The sequence below is a fragment of the Trachypithecus francoisi genome, unplaced genomic scaffold (assembly GCF_009764315.1).
Source record: "Trachypithecus francoisi isolate TF-2019V2 unplaced genomic scaffold, Tfra_2.0 Contig01474, whole genome shotgun sequence".
Classification (NCBI taxonomy): domain Eukaryota; kingdom Metazoa; phylum Chordata; class Mammalia; order Primates; family Cercopithecidae; genus Trachypithecus; species Trachypithecus francoisi.
Genome location: NW_022681435.1, coordinates 5,707,232 through 5,726,266, shown reverse-complemented (window position 1 = coordinate 5,726,266; position 19,035 = coordinate 5,707,232). Strand labels below are relative to the sequence as shown.

At 42.6% G+C, this 19,035-nt stretch overlaps 1 protein-coding gene across 1 annotated transcript; it reads right to left on the bottom strand.

Moving 5' to 3' along the window:
• Positions 1 to 9,814: 9,814 nt before the first annotated feature.
• On the bottom strand, positions 9,815 to 13,389 carry PMAIP1 (phorbol-12-myristate-13-acetate-induced protein 1). The gene is made up of 2 exons (XM_033238865.1): positions 13,108 to 13,389; positions 9,815 to 10,710 (listed from the first exon to the last, which is right to left on the bottom strand). Exons 1-2 carry the CDS (start codon positions 13,163 to 13,165, stop codon positions 10,604 to 10,606), a joined length of 165 nt encoding a protein of 54 aa, XP_033094756.1. The 5' UTR covers positions 13,166 to 13,389; the 3' UTR covers positions 9,815 to 10,603.
• Positions 13,390 to 19,035: the final 5,646 nt, after the last annotated feature.

The following is a 19,035-nucleotide window of genomic DNA, read 5'->3' as shown; positions in this document are numbered from 1 at the left end:
CTCACTAGACTTTGAGACATTTGAGGCTGTAGTATGTCCTCCTGGTTATTCTATCTCAGTATCTCTAGTGTCAAATAGTTCTTGGCACATCTGGTCAAAAATTATTTTATGGATGAATGAATGAATGAGTGAACAAATGAATAATAGTCATTTTGCTAAGTGAAGCGGGGGGGGGAAATAAATTATATCTATGTTATAACTATAGGAACATATAATCAAGTTGAAGAGGCAGACAAAACGTATTATGCCTATAATTTCATGTGCTGTATTATATTGCACAAGTTTTTTTTCAAATGGGAAAAGAGGGGTATTTTTCTGACAAATTAATAAATGTGTGTTTCTTGAAGACAGAGCATGTGAAAACCTCCTACTAAAAAGTAATCTTCATGAAATCAAAGAATTTCATAATATAACCACCCATTTTTTCCTGCCAGGTCCCCAACACTTGTCCATAATGAACCAACAATGGGGTAAGGATCTAGAAAAGAAAAATGTGCTATGGGAGTCTAAAAGATAGAATGCCCTTTCTGTTCTGAAAAATCTGAAAAGAATTCTCAGAGGAAATGGATTTTGACATGGACCTTGAAGGATAACAGAGCTTTGAGCAGGAAAAATGAGAAAAGAAAGAAATCCAGAGTTCATAAAAAGCATAAACAAATTCTTAAAAGGGAAGCAGAGAGACAGAGCTTGGGGGAGGGGGAGAGAAGCCAGATGAAAGACGAAAATTGAAAATCAATTAGCTTAAAGAGGGTACATGAGGTCATTACTCTTAGACAACATGGTTGAAAGATGAACCTTATGAAACTGACATTTAAGGAACAAAAGGGAAGAGGAACTTGCTAAGTAGAGTTAAGAGGACTCGAGGTGCATGGAGACAAGTGCCAATCACTTTACATGAGTTTGAAGGAAGAGATGACGCTCAGAGGTTTAGCATGATGCAATGTAAAAAGAGGCCTTTGGATGTGGCAATTAGACCACTAGACCTTTAGGAAAACAGTAACTGTGGAAAAAAAATGGAGATGGAAGACAGATTACAACATGGCAAAAGTACAGTATATTTGAGGAAGTCAATAAAGCAACTAGTTTTTGGAAAAGCAGTCCCAATAATAACTTGATAGGCTTGCTCATTAATTAAGTCACTATTGATTTTGACAATAAAATAACTTATCTGATTGTGAAATAAACACCTTCCTTTACTTGAAATAAAAAGTAACTGATATTACCTGACTTTTTTTTTTTCTTATTTTGAGACAGTCTTTCTCTCTTGCCCAAGCTGGAGTGTGGTAGCACATTCTCGGCTCACTGCAGCCTAGACCTCCTGGACTCCGGCCAACCTCCAGCCTCAGCCCACCAAGTAGCTGGGGCTACAGACACACTCCACCATGCTGGCTAATTATTTTTAATTTTTATTTTAACACGAGTTTCCTCGTGTTGCCCAAGCTGGTCTTAAACTCCTGGGCTCTAGCAATCCCCCAACCTTGGCCTCTGAAAGTGCTGGGATTGTAGCAGTAAGTCACTGCACCCAGCCATTTTTTTCTTTTTTCTAGTGAATACTTTGTTGGCTTATAACTTTGAGTTCTGAACCATTTGCAGACATTTCATCTGGTTGTATTCATCTGTCTCCTCAACTGTAAAGTCCGTAAATCAGGAGGAATGTCTTTATCTCTTCACTCATTTTGTACTTAATAATTCCAACAACTATGATAACATTTGGCTTTTGTAAACTCTCTGTAATCCTACAAAGTTTTTTTTTTAGCCATTTACTAGTGGCTTATGAACAGTCATGCCCTGGGCTGAGAGCTTTGACTCCGTGGTATCTTTTAATCTCCTAGTGAAACTTGTGGTAGGCAGGGAATAATGATTATATCCTTCTCACAAGTGAGTGAAAAGTGGTGAAAAAAAGCAATTGGGGGCCAGGTGTGGTGCTCATGCTTGTATTCCAGGACTTTGGGAGGCCGAAATGGGAGGAGGTCAGGAGTTTGAGACCAGCTTGGCCAACATGGTGAAACCCCAACTCTACTTAAAATACAAAAATTAGCCAGGTGTGCTGGCGCGCATCTGTAATCCCAGTTACTAGGGAGGCCGAGGCAGGAGAATACCTTGAACCCAAGAGTCTAGAGGAGGTTACAGTGAGCTGAGATTGTGCCACTGCACTGCATCCTGGGAAACAGAGCAAGACCTTGTCTCAAAAAAAAAAAAAAATGTAGTGGGATATAGCTGCTTAGATATAGATTCTTAGGGTTAAATCTACTAAAGTTTCACATGGAATCACATTACAGCCTCACAAGGGTGACTCACCTGATTTGCCTGGAAGTGAGAGCATTTCCAGGACATGGTACTTTCAGTTTTATTTTACTTATTTATATTTTATTTTATTTTATTTTATTTATTTTATTTTTTGAGATGAAGTCTCGCTCTGTCACCCAGGCTGGAGTGCAGTGGCATGATCTCAGCTCACTGCAACCGCTGCCTCCTGGGTTCAAGCAATTCTCCTTCCTCAGCCTCCCGAGTAGCTGGGACCACAGGCATAACGTCACCATGCTTGGCTAATTTTTGTATTTTCAGTAGAGACAGGGTTTTACTATGTTGGCCAGGCTAGTCTCAAACTCCCGACCTCAGGTGATCCACCCACCTCAGCCTCCCAAAGTTTTGGGATTACAGGCATAAGCCACCACGCCCAGCTTGTTTTTATTTATTTTATTTTTTGAGATGAAGTCTCGCTCTGTCACCCAGGCTGAAGTACAGTGGCTCGGTTTCTGCTCACTGCAACCTCCGCCTCCCAGGTTCAATCAATTCTGGTGCCTCAGCCTCCCAAGTAGCTGGGATTACAGGCACATGCCACCATGCCTGGCTAATTTTTGTATTTTTAGTAAAGATAGAGCTACACCACATTGCCCAGGCTGGTCTTGAACTCCCAGGCTCTAGAGACCCTCCCACCTTGGCCTTCCAAAATGCTGGGATTTCAGGCATGAGCCACCAGCACCTGGCCAAGGGACTTTCAGTTTTAAAAGCGGGACAGTCAGAGGCAAGCCAGTACCAAAGAAATTTCCATATTCATTAAGGATGAAACAATAAAATGCTTTCATAAAGAGAAGGGTCAATGTTTGTGGCCTCCCACAATATTTTTAAAGAAAAAATTTCAGTGTAACTTTAAAGAAAAATTTCAGTGTAACTTTAAAGAAAAAATTTCAGTGTAACTATAAGATAATGTGGGTTGAAACTTACAGCAAAGTCTGTTTTAAGCAAGTATACATACTTTTTAATTTAGCCAACTTATTCTAAAAATAGTATGGCTGGCAAGTAACACACTGACGCCTTGTTACTGCCCTTTGTCCTTGTTTATGTTAATTTTAAGTTCAGAAAAAAAAAAGCCTAGATTTATCATCCAGACTAGGTGCTTTCCAAGACTCTGGGAAAGGTCTCTCAATACCAGGATAGCTCAGGAGTCATTGATAAGTTATTAGCCTGACTTCCTTATATTCCTCTATAAACAATTTGAAAGTTAAAGTTTAAGTCTTGACTTGCTAGTTCTCAGAAGCCTGTTCATTTTAATATAACATCAGTAAAGATTTCGAAAGTGGTGAAGGAGCTGTTTTCTCACTTCAGTGACCAGCGCTGTATTGTGTCATTTTTATTCAGATAGGAAAAGGGGAGTGTTTTCCTGATGAATCAATAAATGCATGTTTCTTGAAGACAGCATTTGGGAATCTCTTACTAAAAATGCAGGCTTTGTGAAACCAGAGGATTTCACAATGTAACCACCCATTGATTTCTGAGGGGTTCCCAACACTTGTCCAAAATGAATCATCACAAACATACACTGGTTAATCTAGATGTTCTCGGTTGTTTGGTTTTTTTAAAAGTAGTGGCAACCATTTTTTCTTCCTTCCTGACTTCTGCCTAGACTTGCTGAAATAGGGTGGATACTGCAGGGGAGCTGGAAAAACACACCCGTTGCTGTTTTGACAGGCTTCTTTTAATACCTTTCTTTCCATTTACAAATAGCTCCTGCAGGTCTGTCTCAGTAGGTGCTGTTTTGGCTTAAGTCGGTAAAACGCGAGCCCATGAATGCTGTTTCTTTCAGAATTAATTCTATTCTCCTCCCCCACAAAATCCCTCCGGGAGTGAGATGCCACATGACTGTGCCTGGCTGGCTTGCACTACCTAGCAAGTGAGACAGTTTATAGGGTTAGTCTAATTTATTCCTGCAGATTGGAAAGCCCGTATACCAGATGAGTGCAAATGGGGGCCGCAATGATCGCTCTATTTTTTTTTTTTTTTTTTCATATCAGCTGGCTTAATCATCAGCCTTCCTCGGAACACCCAGAGGTGTAAACCTTGGTTGTAATTAATGAGACGCTGGATGGAAAACAAACCAGCGTTACTCTGGGATGGGGATCCTGCCTCCAGCCCCACGCTGGGAGGCAGTCGCATTGTGGTAGGAAGATAAAAGAATTTTGAGGTCAGAAAGGCACAAGTTCAGGCCGGGCGAGGTGGCTCACACCCGTAATCCCAGCTCTTTGGAAGGCCGAGGAGAGCAGATCACTTGAGGTCAGGAGTTCGAGACCAGCCTGACCAACATGGCAAAACCCTGTCTTTACTGCAAAATTAGCCAGGCGTGGTGGTGTGAGCCTGTAATCCCAGCTACTCAGGAGGCTGAGGCACGGAATCGCTTGAACCCAAGAAGTGGAGACTGCAGTGAGCCGAGATGACGCCACTGCACTCCGGCCTGGGCAATAGAGCAAGATTGTCTCAAAAAAAAAAAAAAAAAAGAAAGAACGAAAGGCCCAAGTTCAAATCCTGTGACTTCTCCTCATTTGCCAATTGACTACTTTGGGACTTTGAGGACACTGCTGCTTCTCTGAGGCTGCTTCCTTGACTATAGAATGAAAAAGATCGTCATACCTTCCCAATAGCAGTGTATGAGCACCAGGTGAATTAATACATCTATGTTTCTAAAGTATTTGGCACATAATGGGTTTGTCAGTAAGTAGTATTTATCTAGTGGAAGTTTTGTTCCTATTAGTATATACGCAAATGTGTACATATGTATATACATATATATGTAAGTATATATGAGTCATATAAGTATAGTCTTAAAGTAGCACTATTGCACCCCTGTGGATGCGTGCAACTGACTCCCTAAAGCCAAAAACAAAGGCAGCTGGAATTTGACCTGTGTTTTCCAAATTAATGCATTTGTTGTCTTAGGGAGACCATTTCAAGATTCTCTTTTGAAAAATTACTGTACCCAAATCTAATCTTACCCCAGTCAAAAATAACTAGACTGGAACTTTCTTTCTACTTCCTGAGATGTTATTATGTACATCAGGACCTGAATTTTTATATGAATACATACAAGGGGATATGGACAATTAAATAGTGCTTGTGAAACCTGTTGTATACCAGATGAAAAAAAAAAAACAGTTTACCATTACTAAGAGTTTATAAATTAAAAGCAGATGGCCTCATCAAGGGAAAAACTGCCACTTCCCCTCCAGCTCCACCACTGCCCTACCCGCCTTCCTTTGAAAGGTTTCGGTTCAGTCTAAGGATCTTAATTGGGTAAGATCTTCCATAGCTTTGTAAGAAAGCTGATCTCTAACCCTCCCTCTGTCTTGTCGGGAAAGTTAACTCACACTTAATGGACACTGACTGTGAACCAGGCACCGTGTTCATCTCATCTCATTTGATTCTCAACGATGCTTTGAAATAGATATATTTTAGACCAGTTTATAAGAAAACAGAGATCAAATATTCATCCAGATTCACACAAAGTGGCAAAAAGACAATTCTGAAACCAGAGGCAATGACAATGACAACTGTGGAAGAGGGACATAGTCGTTTTGAAAATGGCTGAGTAAAGATGTGAATTTGGAAATGGGCAAATCTCATAGGCTCTGCTAGAGATCATAGTGACAGAGCATGAGAAGAACAATAGAGGCCTTTTCCCTAAAACACAAGAAATACTAAGGAGTTATTTGCACATTCTATGTTGTTCTGTTCTATCTTATTGCACAGTGTAAACCCAAGCTGAGGCTTCTCGCACTGAGCAATTTCTAATGGCAGAGAGCATAGATTACATGGAATGGATTGGGGCAGGGTCGTGGTTGGGAGGTGCACAGAGCATGTGGTTAATAACTTGCTAAATTAAAGAATCCAAAATCCCCATCTATAACTCTTATCAACTCTCCCATTTCTCTGGTGATTTTAAGAATGGCATACTTGGAAGAAAACCATAAGGGAATAAATCGTGAGCATGAATGTTTCCCCCTGAATTGGCTGAACAGATTTCTGTAAGTGTTTAAAAGAGAAACTAAAGTTAGTGCCTGGGCAGTGTTGACAAATGTTTTGCTCTTTAACCATAAACTATTACTTGAGAAAATTCATGTGATGACACGGCAGGGTGTGTCTATCAGGTGACCCTATCTATTTTCAGCTACACATAAGAAGGAATTCTGGCAGTGATATCACCACTGGGAAAGCTTGCATACATAGCAAACTCTCCTTTCCAAGAAAATACAAGTCCAAGAGGTTCCCACTCAACCTCCTCTAAGACTTAGAGTCAATGTTTGGGAGAAGAATCCAGAAAACAGAAATTTTGGGAGGTCTTTTAAAATCCCACTCCCCTGCTTCTTTTTGCAAACCCTTAACTTCCCTCTTACAGTGTCTGAAATGAGCTCAGAAGTGGGGGCCAACAGACTTGGAACTAGGGTGGGAGACCTTCTTCAGACTGCTTTGCCATCCCATTTTATGATTCCAACTTCAGGGACCTTAAAGATGATCTAAGTCTCAATCTCAGATTAACTGTGGCTCAGAGCCGGGCGCGGTGGCTCAAGCCTGTAATCCCAGCACTTTGGGAGGCCGAGACGGGCGGATCACGAGGTCAGGAGATCGAGACCATCCTGGCTAACACGGTGAAACCCCGTCTCTACTAAAAAAAACAAAAAACTAGCCGGGCAAGGTAGTGGGCGCCTGTAGTCCCAGCTACCCGGGAGGCTGAGGCAGGAGAATGGCGTAAACCCCGGAGGCGGAGCTTGCAGTGAGCTGAGATCCGGCCACTGCACTCCAGCCCGGGTGACAGAGCGAGACTCCGTCTCAAAAAAAAAAAAAAAAAAAAAAAAAACTGTGGCTCAGAGAGGTTGTCTTGCCACGGTCACACAGCTCATTCGTGATTTTGCCTTGAAAGTCCAGCTTCAGGATTCTAAAGTGGGATACTCCTTGTATCACACCACTTCCAGTCACACCACTTCCAGTTACCACAGGAACACACTGAATGAATGAAAGATCATCTGAACAGAAGCAATACAATTTGAGTCAAAAGAAACAAATGATTTTATGTTGTGTAGTGACCTAAGAAATCTATTTTTAAGGTGTTGGTTCTCTTCCTGATGGATCGTCCCCTTTGACGACTGACAAGGAGATTTACGGGATTTTTGACCCTTTAGGTGGTTTCTGCTCAGTGATTGAGGAGAGGGAGTGGCGCAGGGAGGGGTTTATTGAGTTATTGCAATGGTTTCCAAAATCCAAATCACAACACACAGTTCTTTGAAGAACAACTTATTCACGGGTAGATACATTTTCTTTTATAATATAAATGCAAATTTAAAAGCTAACAGTTGTTGTCAGTCAACAGATATAATTAGAAGTGCCTGAATATCTTGGACATTTTTTAACTTTAAAATATGACTCTCAAAAAAATACATAGTTCTAATACCTGAAGATTGTGACTCTGTGCCTAAGCCTTCATGTGTTACTCTTTATATAAAAGAAGAGCTTAAGGTACACTTTTTTTCCTTATTTGTTTTCTAGTGCTGGCGAGAACTAATAAGGTGCACTTTTAGCAAAACAATTCTGGCTATGCGAAGAGTCTTAGGGACAGGAGTTACTCTTCCAGTGATTCTCAAATCAAACCATGCAGTTTGTCCCCACCCTTTCTGAAGCCAAGCTCCCGCCCCCACCCCACTTTCCCAGATGAAAGTCTTTCCCTCCAGGCATTGTTATATATCTTGCCCATAACCCCCACATCCTTCAGCTCTCCGGTTCTTTTCCTCTAGTAACTCCTCCTCCTTTCCCCACGTTTCCTATTTTAAGAAGGCAATTCACATTCTAAGGTGTCAGCTGACTCTTTCCCAGGGCAGGGGTGGGGTGAAGATGTGGCTCCCAGATCGAAGCTAAAAACTAGGGGTATCTTTTCGTTCACACCCTCAGACAGGAAGGCCATTGAGTTACATCTACTTTTGCACATGACTAACCTCAGATGAAGCAATCTTTGCTAATCTAGCGCTGGAAGCAGAGGAAGAAGTGTGAGGTCGCCAGAAAGGAAACCGTACTGTAGCTCCTCTTGCCAGACAGACCCAGGAGCAGTAAAGGATGCCAGCTCACAAAACACCTCTAATGAGATCATGGTTGCAGTGAGCCAAAATCATGCCACTGCACTCCAGCCTGGGGGACAGAGCAAGACTCTGTCTCAGAAGAAAAAAAAAGAAAAAAAAAGGACCTATGTAGGGCATTCATTTCCTATTTTTCACTATTTTCCCTCCCAATTAAAGTGTAAGTCCCTTGACAGCAGAAATCATGCAAATTCTCCTATATTTTCTACTCCAACTACTGGGAGGAGACAGTGTGGTCAGAAGGTCAGAGGATGTCTGCTGATGGAAATCAGTTAAAATACTTTGGCTTGATAATGAACACTTACTAGTTAGCAGCTTACAAGATGAAGACAAAATTAACACACAGAAAAGAACACTGAAAACTTTTAATAGTTTACTGCCACAATATCAACTTTTCTATGTGTACATATATTTAAATACAAATTAGACCATAAATACCAGATGGTAAGATATCTGCCTCTAGGCTGAAAAGAAAAAAACTGCCACTAAATAAACAATCTTAAGTAATACTGAAGAAAACATATGTGAGGTAATCTTCCATCTAAAGTGACTATAACCTACATTAAGATATTTTAACTAAAAATTCAAGTAGTTATAAGACTCTTGTAACTCTAAAACGTAACTTTAATACACATTTTCCAACTAAAGAAAAATATTTTAACTATAAATAGGCAAAATAAATAAAACTATTTCTGCTGAAATAAAATCATGGCATTCTTTCTTTTATGCATTTAAGGACTGTATGTAGCCCAAATAAAAAATGAAACTTACTTGAAACCCTTCTAAGAATCTATATAATACTCTAATACAAATTATCTATACAGATATCCATATAAGTACGTGTAGATACATATATTCACTGATGTATATGTGGAACTTTCATTCTAGATGAGAACTATCTGTTCCTTTTTTTTAAGAAAAGTATATTCCAATTACAAAAATATTCTTAATTTATATTAAAAAGTCACTTTTTGTAGGGTGTACATTAACTAATGTGACAAGGAGCATTTTCCAAATCTTTAGAAACAGTCATTTCTGGCCAGGCGCGGTGGCTCAAGCCTGTAATCCCAGCACTTTGGGAGGCCGAGACGGGCGGATCACGAGGTCAGGAGATCAAGACCATCCTGGCTAACACGGTGAAACCCCGTCTCTACTAAAAAATACAAAAAACTAGCCGGGCGAGGTGGCGGGCGCCTGTAGTCCCAGCTACTCGGGAGGCTGAGGCAGGAGAATGGCCTGAACCCGGGAGGCGGAGCTTGCAGTGAGCTGAGATCCGGCCTCTGCACTCCAGCCTGGGCGACAGAGCAAGACTCTGTCTCAAAAAAAAAAAAAAAAAAAAAAAAGAAACATTAATTCTTATCGAGTTACTTCTGAATATTTGTTTTACTAAGTTTTAAAAACATCAATTAAAAATCAACTTCTTTTTTCTTTTAATTATCCCTGGTTATACAAAATCCCTGTGTTCTTTTATTATATTGAATGTTCGGTCTACCGATTTACTGGCCCCAAGTAACCCTCCTATACTTCTATCCAATTTTTTCAAAGTTATTTTTCATTTTTCCATGGTTTCCACTAATGCCCAACAGGAACACATTGAATGAAAGATCATCTGAACAGAAGCCATACAATTTGAGTCAAAAGAAACAAATGATTTTATGTTATGTAGTGACCTAAGAAATTAACATTGACTCTAACATTTCAGTGTTCTCAGAATGAATTTTTTCCTTATAACAAGGTAATATGTATAAACCGAATCATATACATGGTGCTGAGTTGGCATTGAAAAGCAAAACACCAAAAACAGCAACAACAAAGCACTGAACTGTTTCTTCCCAGACGCCCAGTCTAATCATCGGTCATCTCCCTTTACACTAGGCCAGCAGTAACCTTCAGCAAAAACACTAGAACAATTCTCTAAGTAAAAAAGAAATGTGTCAATAATTACTTCTTTATTTTCAAGGGTCTTCCATTCTTGCTTTAAAACAAACAAAGCGATTTTATAATGTTCTCTCATCCCAAAGAATGATAATCTGGGAAATCTCGAGCAGAAATTCACTTTGATGTATTCCATCTTCCGTTTCCAAGGGCACCCGTGAATGTGCCTTCACATTCCTCCCAATTACAATGCAATCTTTCTTCAAATTGATGAAATGTGCACCTCCTGAGAAAAATTCTCGTTTGGAGTCCCCTTATGCAAGTTTTTGATGCAGTCAGGTTCCTGAGCAGAAGAGTTTGGCTATCAGATTCAAAAGTTTCTGCCGGAAGTTCAGTTTGTCTCCAAATCTCCTGAGTTGAGTAGCACACTCGACTTCGAGCTCTGAGAAGGAAAGCAAAATATGGACATTAACACTGATGACATTACAAACTGTAACCAGCAAGACCTAATACGCCCACACTAGTGACAAACTGAGTATCCCACGAAGCATTGCTCTTAACTTTGGCTTTATATGCACCTGTTTTCCAAATGGAAAACACACACACGCACACATTGTGACTCACCGAAAGCAATCGTTGAAGTAAGAATAAAGACATTTACTTTGAGTTTTTTAAAAATGCATCCTGGATGAGGCAAGTGTTACCTTACTTTCAAATATGTCAAATAGTACAAAGAGTAGCACTAGTCATTTTACCAGCCTTAGACGATGTCATCTTTTTCTCTTTCATTTAAGGTTGGCTGGGAAACAGAAGTCAAGTTCTGTGTGGCTTTCAAGTAGGATTTGATTTTCAAATGGCAATAATTTACAGCTTAGGTTATACCCTCATTATATAGGCAAATCTAAATGTATTCTTTCTCTCGTTAAAAAACTCTGTTATTTTCTCATAAAAGACTCATAAAATCTTATTCTAAAATTAAGTCCACATTCTCTAAAATAATTTAAACATTTCTATTTTAATGTAACCCCACTTCTTCCTATAACCCCATTCTGTACCAATCCTTTGCCTTTATGGGAATGAGAGGAGCAGAAAATAAGTGATGTTTAATTCACATATTTACTACTTTTTGGAACTGAGTTATTCTAAACTGAATATTAAGAAAAATAATGCTTATAATTTCCAAGTATACTTTTTTCAGTAAGTGCAGTTAACATTATACTGACTATAATATCATATCTATACCGACTATAATTTCAATTTTCTTGAATATTTCAAAGAGCAGCTTGAGGTCTTCTGGGTTCACTTCACGACTACAAACATTAAAAATCATGATTACAAATTAAAATCTGGTCCATTTTATAAATCGACCCTGAAAATACTATATTTAGGTTCAAAATAAATCAAAGCTGTAAATATATAGTAAAGCAAAATTTTAAACCTATATTTCAACCAATTTCTCTCTACAAGAGGTGAGTGAAATCTTTCCCAACTCCTACACCAAGAGACCTAATAAATCTCCTAAGACGTTATTCTTTATGGGCTACAGAATCAAACATTTTGGGAAGTATTTACATAGACATGTTGTCTACAGAGATTGAGATATATTAATATGCAGTCCTAAAAATAAAAGAGACACCAAATAACATTCAGCATCCAACACTGGAAGCCCTAAATTCTAAGTGGAAAAGTTATCCCTTTCACCAAAACTGTAGAAAACAAGGCAGAAAATAGTTCCCGGTCACTTCCTTAATGTTTTAAAAATTGCAGTTACACACCTATAAATGTATTAGTATCAATCAAATCAAGTTTAAGGGGAACTTTGTGCTGCTTCTTATTCTCGGGAATTAAGTCGGACCAGAAAGTGCTATGCACAGGTAAGATCCTTCAGGAAGAAACACGGTCAGAATCCTAGGACATCACAAAAGGTAGACAAAGCTTTTTCCATCCTACACAAGAGCCAGACACTGTTACCAACTTAGGCATGAGACTGTTACCAACTTAGGCATGAGCCTGTTACCAACTTAGGCCTGTTACCAACTTAGCCCTGTTAGCAACTTAGGCATGGTCACATTTGCAAAGTACCACTTCCACTTCCTTATTACGCCCCAGGAGCTCTATAAAATGAAAGTAACTTAAAAGGGGAGCGGGGGCGTATAATCGTTTGATGCAACAGCAGTATGGCCCACACAGATTTAGGGCTCTGGTTAAATTTAGAAAAAGGATGGGGCCGGGGCGCTGGCCTGAAAAGTTATGATGGAGTTATAAGTATGGGGGCGGGGAGTGAGAAAGAATGAATGAATGAAAAAAGGGAGCGGACTAACTCCTATTCTCCTATCCCCACCTCCTACAAGATCGATTATTTAAATGTTACAAGATTTTCTAGGCTCCTGAACACTGGTTGCCCTTGTGGGGCCGTCTCTGGAAGGGTTGGGAGTCCAGGCGGTCTCCGGAGTCCTCTCTTGCCCCTTCTGCCGCGACAATGACTTTCTCCCAGAAGCAGCCGCCTACACTTGCACTTGTTCCTCGTGGCCCCGCGGAAGGGCAAGTGGGGAGGAGGAGAGGAGCTTTTTGCCTCTGGTGAAATGCAGCTGCATCCCAATCCCTAATCCGGCTTGGTCCCTCGCCGTCCCTGCAGTCCCCGCCGTCCTGGGGAAAACCCCCGAAGAACTTTCTGGAGGCGCCCCTAAGGCTCGCGCCAGGGCGCAGACCTGGCCCGACCTTGAGCCCCCGCGCTGTCTGTGCCCGAGCCCCGACGGGCTGAGCCCGCCCGGACCGAGACCTCCACCTCGGCCCCGACCCCGCCCAGCCTGGGTCTTCGCTGGCCCCAGCGGGTCGGTACCTGCCTGAGCCCGCGCTGGGCTCGGTTGCGCGTTCTTGCGCGCCTTCTTCCCAGGCATCTCCGCCGGTGCCGCCGCCCACTCAGCTACAGAGCCCGGGAACCTCGGTCTCCAACTGGAGCGCGTCGGACGTCTGCAGGACGCGAGCTGAACACCAACAGACCCGCGGGCAGGGGTGCCGGGATCGACTACTCGGACGCGCAGAGCTGCCAAGTACACTCGGTGAGTGCCCGGGAAACTCTGAGGTCCCCGCGCCAGAGACCACGCTTTTGTCCAATGAGAGCTTCCCCGGTGACGTAGTGAAACTAGACGCCGGGCACGCCCCTGTCCCCGCCCCACAGACGGCGCTCGGGAGCGGACGCGCGACCCAGGCGGGCGGGGAAGTACCCCGCCGAGCGCGACCTGCCCGGACACGCTCCCGACCCGCTGCGGCGCCGACCCGCGGCTGGGGGCGCAGAGCCCTCGGCCGCGAAATTACTTCCTTACAAAACGGGGTGGGAGGAGAAGGGGGTCGGCTTTGAACATCTGCAAACGCTGGACGTCGTCAGCAGCCGTGGTGGCGGGAGCTGGGAGTGGCGGGAGGGGAAGGGTTTTCCCAGGAGGAAAGTTTTCCCAGGAGGAAAGTTGTGGGTGGGGAGAGACCAAAGGCCTTGGCAATTAGAGACTTGGGTAAACAAGCCCGGGAAAGAGATTGGAAAAGGAAACTTTTCGAACTTGAGGAGTATGGGCAGTAACCGGGAAGGGAAATGGTAAGAACCGTAATCACCGCAGAGGAGAACCAGAGGCCCTGTGAGAAGGCGCCGGGTCCCAGGAAGTCACTGCAAACAGAAGCCCTGGTGCCAGCCAGAAAGAACATCGTGTTTGAATTGGGAAGGGGTTTGTGTGTGAGCTTCCAGATAGGTCGATATCGCCCATTCTGGATGTTTAGCAAAAACAAGTGGATCGTTACCATACGGAAAACGTTCAGATCTTTTGTGGGAGGAATGAGCTACCTGGGAACGTGATATTTGCACAATATTTGGCGAGGCCATGAGTAATTCTATTATGAAGAGTAGTAATTAGGAGTAGTTAACGGTTACTGGCAGCCGCTTCATGCTAAGGGCTTTGGCATGCATTTTCTCATTCCGTCCTCAGAACAACCGTTGCTACTTTACAGGTGTGGAAACTGAGGTTTGCCGAAAATTGCCCAGGTTCACTTAGGCAGAGAGCACTGCCCCGATCCCGACCCAGGCAGGCCCACAGAGAGCAAGAGCTCTTACCCACTGGAGCCTTCCCAGCAATCAGTTTCTTAGAAAATGTGTGTTTTCGCCGAACGCGGTGGCTCAAGCCTGTAATTCCAGCTCTTTGGGAGGCCGAGGCGGGGGGTTCGTTTGAGGCCAGGAGTTCGAGACCAGCCTTGCCAATATGGTGAAACCCCGTCTCTACTAAAATACGAAAGATTTTCCAGCCTTGGTGGTGCACGCCTGTCGTCCCAGCTGCTTGGGAGGCTGAGGCACGAGAATCGCTTGAACCTGGGAGGCGGAGGTTGCGGTAAGCCGAGATCGCACCACTGCACTCCAGCCTGGGCAACAGAATAAGACTCTGTCTCAAAAAAGAAAAAGAAAAAAAAGGCGTGTTTTCATATTAGCTGTGCTGTTTAATGAAAAGATTGCAAATTCTTTGCATGGACTCCCTAGGAGTGTTTAGTTTGGTTTACAGTATTGGCTTTCAAAATGTATTGTAAAAATTTGAATTGATGACCAACATTTTAAACATGGAGGGATTGCATGAAAAACCCAGATTCCAGCATCTCTTGGAAAACCAGAAGCTCTGACAACCCGGGATCCATTTTCCAAAAGTGCAAAATAGGCTTGAAGTGTGGTTGAAGCCACACCCTTTAGAGGAACCTAGGGTGCTCCTGTTCACCCCACTCCCTGCTGTTTGCTTTTCCCATTTACATTATCTGGCCTCAGTAGGCATTTGAGGTTGTTTGTTTATCTTAAATCATTCAATCAACACAAACCAGCAAATATTTATTTATGGCTTGGTCCTGCTGAAGGTGTGGTCAACAATATAAGCATGGAACAAAACCGCTCTTGAGTTTAGACAACATAGTTTCGAGGCTGATGTTGGCTGTTTTTGAGTGGGCTGTATACAAACAAGTAAGAGTGGACAGAATTCAGGAAGCATCACAAGACGCAGGAAGCACAGTGGAGATGCTGCCTTGCAATCTATTATCCCCAAGTGGTAGTTCAAAACCACTCCAGGCTCATTTTGACATACTTAATACATAAAGAACACCGTTAACTTTTTGGTTGCATAAATTATTAAATTTCTGTTGTTCAAATCACACACCCTGAAATGCAGTGAATATACTCAACAACAACCAAAAAAAAAAAAAGTGAATCATAACATTGTTTACCTACAAAAGGTATGTTAATCCCATCCTCTAACATTTTCATTAGAAAAGAATTGGTCACGTGACCCATACTGGATACAAACCTTAGGCAACTCTGTTTTTTAGGGAATTGCAAATTCAGTTTGCAAAGAGGAAAAGAGCAGAAAGAAGTCGGGGGAGGCGGACTTTGGAAATGGGTCGGATTCAGCTGGTTTATAGAGGACTTTTAAAGATTTGGGATTTGAGATGGTCCATAAACAACTCTTTGGCAGAGCTAACATTCTCTAAAGAGAATTGTCTGGGCATGGTGGCTCATGCTTGTAATCTCAGCACTGTGGGAGGTGGAGGCAGGGGGATCGCTTGAGTCCAGGAGTTCATGACCAACCTGGGGAACACGGCAAAACCCCGTCTCTGCGGATAATATAAGTACAAGCTGTAGTGTCAGCTACTCGGGATGCTGAGGTGGGAGGATTGCTTGAGCCCAGGAGGAGGAGGTTGCAGTGAGCTGCGATCGAGCCACTCCACTCTAGCCTGAGCGACAAAGTGAGAACCCTGTCTCAAAAAAAAAAAAGAAGAAGAAGAAGCTAGAAGATGCAGAGTGAATAGCCTCTCTTAACTGTATATCCTCTGGAAAAGGGAGGTATCATTTAATGTTGGGCTTGCAACAAATATAAACATAGAGATATTTGACCAAACAAAATAATTAATAAAAATGTATCATGAAGCGTTAGAATTCCCTTTTTTTTTTTTAAGTAGGACTGGTGAAAATGACATTTTAAAAAACTATTAGATAATCCTTTCTCATGAAACAAGTTCAAAAATGACAGCGCACATCTGATCATTTCAATGTCAGTGTTAAAAAAAACTATATGTATATATATATATGAACCACAATGACAAACAAGACAAGCATGATTAGTAATCATATATTTCATGCAGAAAATAGGATTTGACCATTAAACAAGAAGATATGAGATATAAATGAGGCATATTTAGAGTCAGCCTGGGATAAAATATACAGGCTGTAGATCTGATTATGTTTGTTCTAATAAAAGGGAAACTTGTTATTGTTGTTTTCCTGTATAACATGTTTGTTAACAGGAAATTAGCCAGAGTATTTAATGGATTATATCTCTCACGCCTGTAATCCCAGCACTTTGGAAAGCCAAGGCAGGCAGATCACTTGAGGTCGGGAGTCCGCCAGCCTGGCCAATGTGGCAAAACCCCGTCTCTACTAAAAATACAAAAATTAGCCAGGCGTGGTGGTGCACCCCTGTAATCCTGTAATCCCAGCTACTTGGGAGCTGGGCTGAGACAGGAGAATCGCTTGAACCTAGGCAACGGTTGCAGTGAGCCAAGATGGCGCCAATGCACTCCAGCCTGACTCTGTCTCAAAAAAAAAAAGTCTCTATTTAAGACAGACACTGAGGCCAGGCACAGTGTGGCTCACGCTTGTAATCCCAGCACTTTAGGAGGCCAAGGTGGGTGGATCACCTGAAGTCAGGAGTTCGAGACCAGCCTGACCAACATGGTGAAAACCCATCTCGACTAAAAATACAAAATTAGCCAGGTGTGGTGGCACATGCCTGTAATCCCAGCTACTGGGGAGGCTCAGGCAGGAGAACTGTTTGAACCTGGGAGGTGGAGGTTGCAGTGAGCCGAGATCGTGACATTGCACTCCAGCCTGGGCAACAAGAGCGAAACTCTGTCTCAAAAAACAAACAAACAAATAAAAAAACAAAAAGACAGACACTGAACTAGGCCAAGGGAAGGCAATGCCTCCTGTCCCTTATGCAGTCTTCGGTCTAGAGACCAGTAACTCAGAAACTTCATGTGCATAAGAATCACTTGAGTGTCTTCTTAAAATGTACATCTGATTCTGGAGCTCTGCTTGGACCTGAGATTCTGCATCTTTCATGAACTCTGGCTGTGTTGCTTCTTCTGCTCTGTGGACAACTTTGAGTAGCAAGGCCAGAGGGTGATATAGATAGTAACCCAGCAGGTGCGATAAGATGTGTGTCAGTCCTGAGCCAGGGAAATTAACGCAGATTACAGGGTTGCTGGGGAGAGCAATCATAGGAAAAGGCATCCACATAGGGACCTGAGGCTCAAATAGAAGTTGGCCAAGCAATCACACCAACCAAAGGGAAGAAGGACATTCTCGGCAGAGACTGACAGCAGTGTCAGGCCAGGAGAGGCGAGAAGTGATGGGGAGAAAAGCCAGTGGAGAAGTTTGGATATTATCGTGGGGGCAATAGGGAACTATGGAAGGTTTTTTGCAGGTAGTTGATGTAATAAAACTCTAGAAAGTCACTCTGACTGTGGTGTGAGTAGATTAACCAAGCTAAGACCCGAGACAGTGTGACTTGTAAAAATATTACGGTAATTCTAGTACAAATGGCAGTGTCAGCAAAGATAGTCACTATTTCAACCTATCTTATTAAAACTCCCATATTTCCTGACTAGGGTAGAACCACATTGTAGTCGAACATGTCTTGATTTTTTTGTTTCAGCATCATTGTAATTGACATTTTACCTTATGCTAGCTTCCTAGGGCTGCTATAACAAAGTACCACACTCTAGGTGGTTTAAAACAATAGAAATGTATTCTCTCAGGCCAGGCATGGTGGCTCACGCCTATGATCCGTGCACTTTGGGACGCCAAGGTGGGCGGATGACTTAAAATCAGGAGTTCGAGACCAGCCTGACCAACATGGTGAAACCCCGTCTCTAATAAAAATACAAAAATTAGCCAGGCAGTGGTGCACACCTGTAGTCCCAGCTACTTGGGAGGCTGAGGTAGCAGAATCACTTGAACCCAGGAGGCAGAGGTTGCTGTGAGCTGAGATCAGGTTGCAGTGAGCCAAGATCATGCCACAGCACTCAAGAAGTCCACAATCAAGGTGCCTTCAGGGCATGCTCTTTTTGAAGCCTCCAGAAGAATCCTTCCCTCCCTCTCCTAGCTTCTGGTGGGTGCCTACAGTCCTGGCATTTCTTTTTTTCTTTTCTTTTCTTTTCTTTCTTTCTATTTTTTTCCTTTTTTTGAGATGGAATCTCGCTCTGTCACCCAGGCTGGAGTACAGTGGCACGATCTCGGCTCACTGCAACCTCCGCCTCCTGAGTTCAAGTGATTCTCCTGCCTCAGCCTCCGGAGTAGCTGGGATTACAAGTAACTGCCACCACACCTGGCTAATTTTTATATTTTTAGTAGAGGTGGGGTTTTGCCATGTTGGCCAGGCTGGTCTTGAACTCCTGACCTCAGGTGATCCTCCCCACCTTGGCCTCCCAAAATGCTGGGATTACAGGCGTGAGCCACCATACCCAGCCAATACCACATTAGTTTTTTAAACAGACTTCGACTCTGAGCTCTGTGGCTTGTGCCTGTAATCCTAGCTACTTAGGAGGGTAATGGAGGAGGGTCATTTGAGCCCAGGAGTTTGAGACCAGCCTGGGCAATACAGGGAAATCCCATCTCTAAAAGAGAAATGAAAAATGAAACAGCCTTCTTATAGTCTATTATAGCCAACAATGACAGGCTATAGTTCAGTCATAA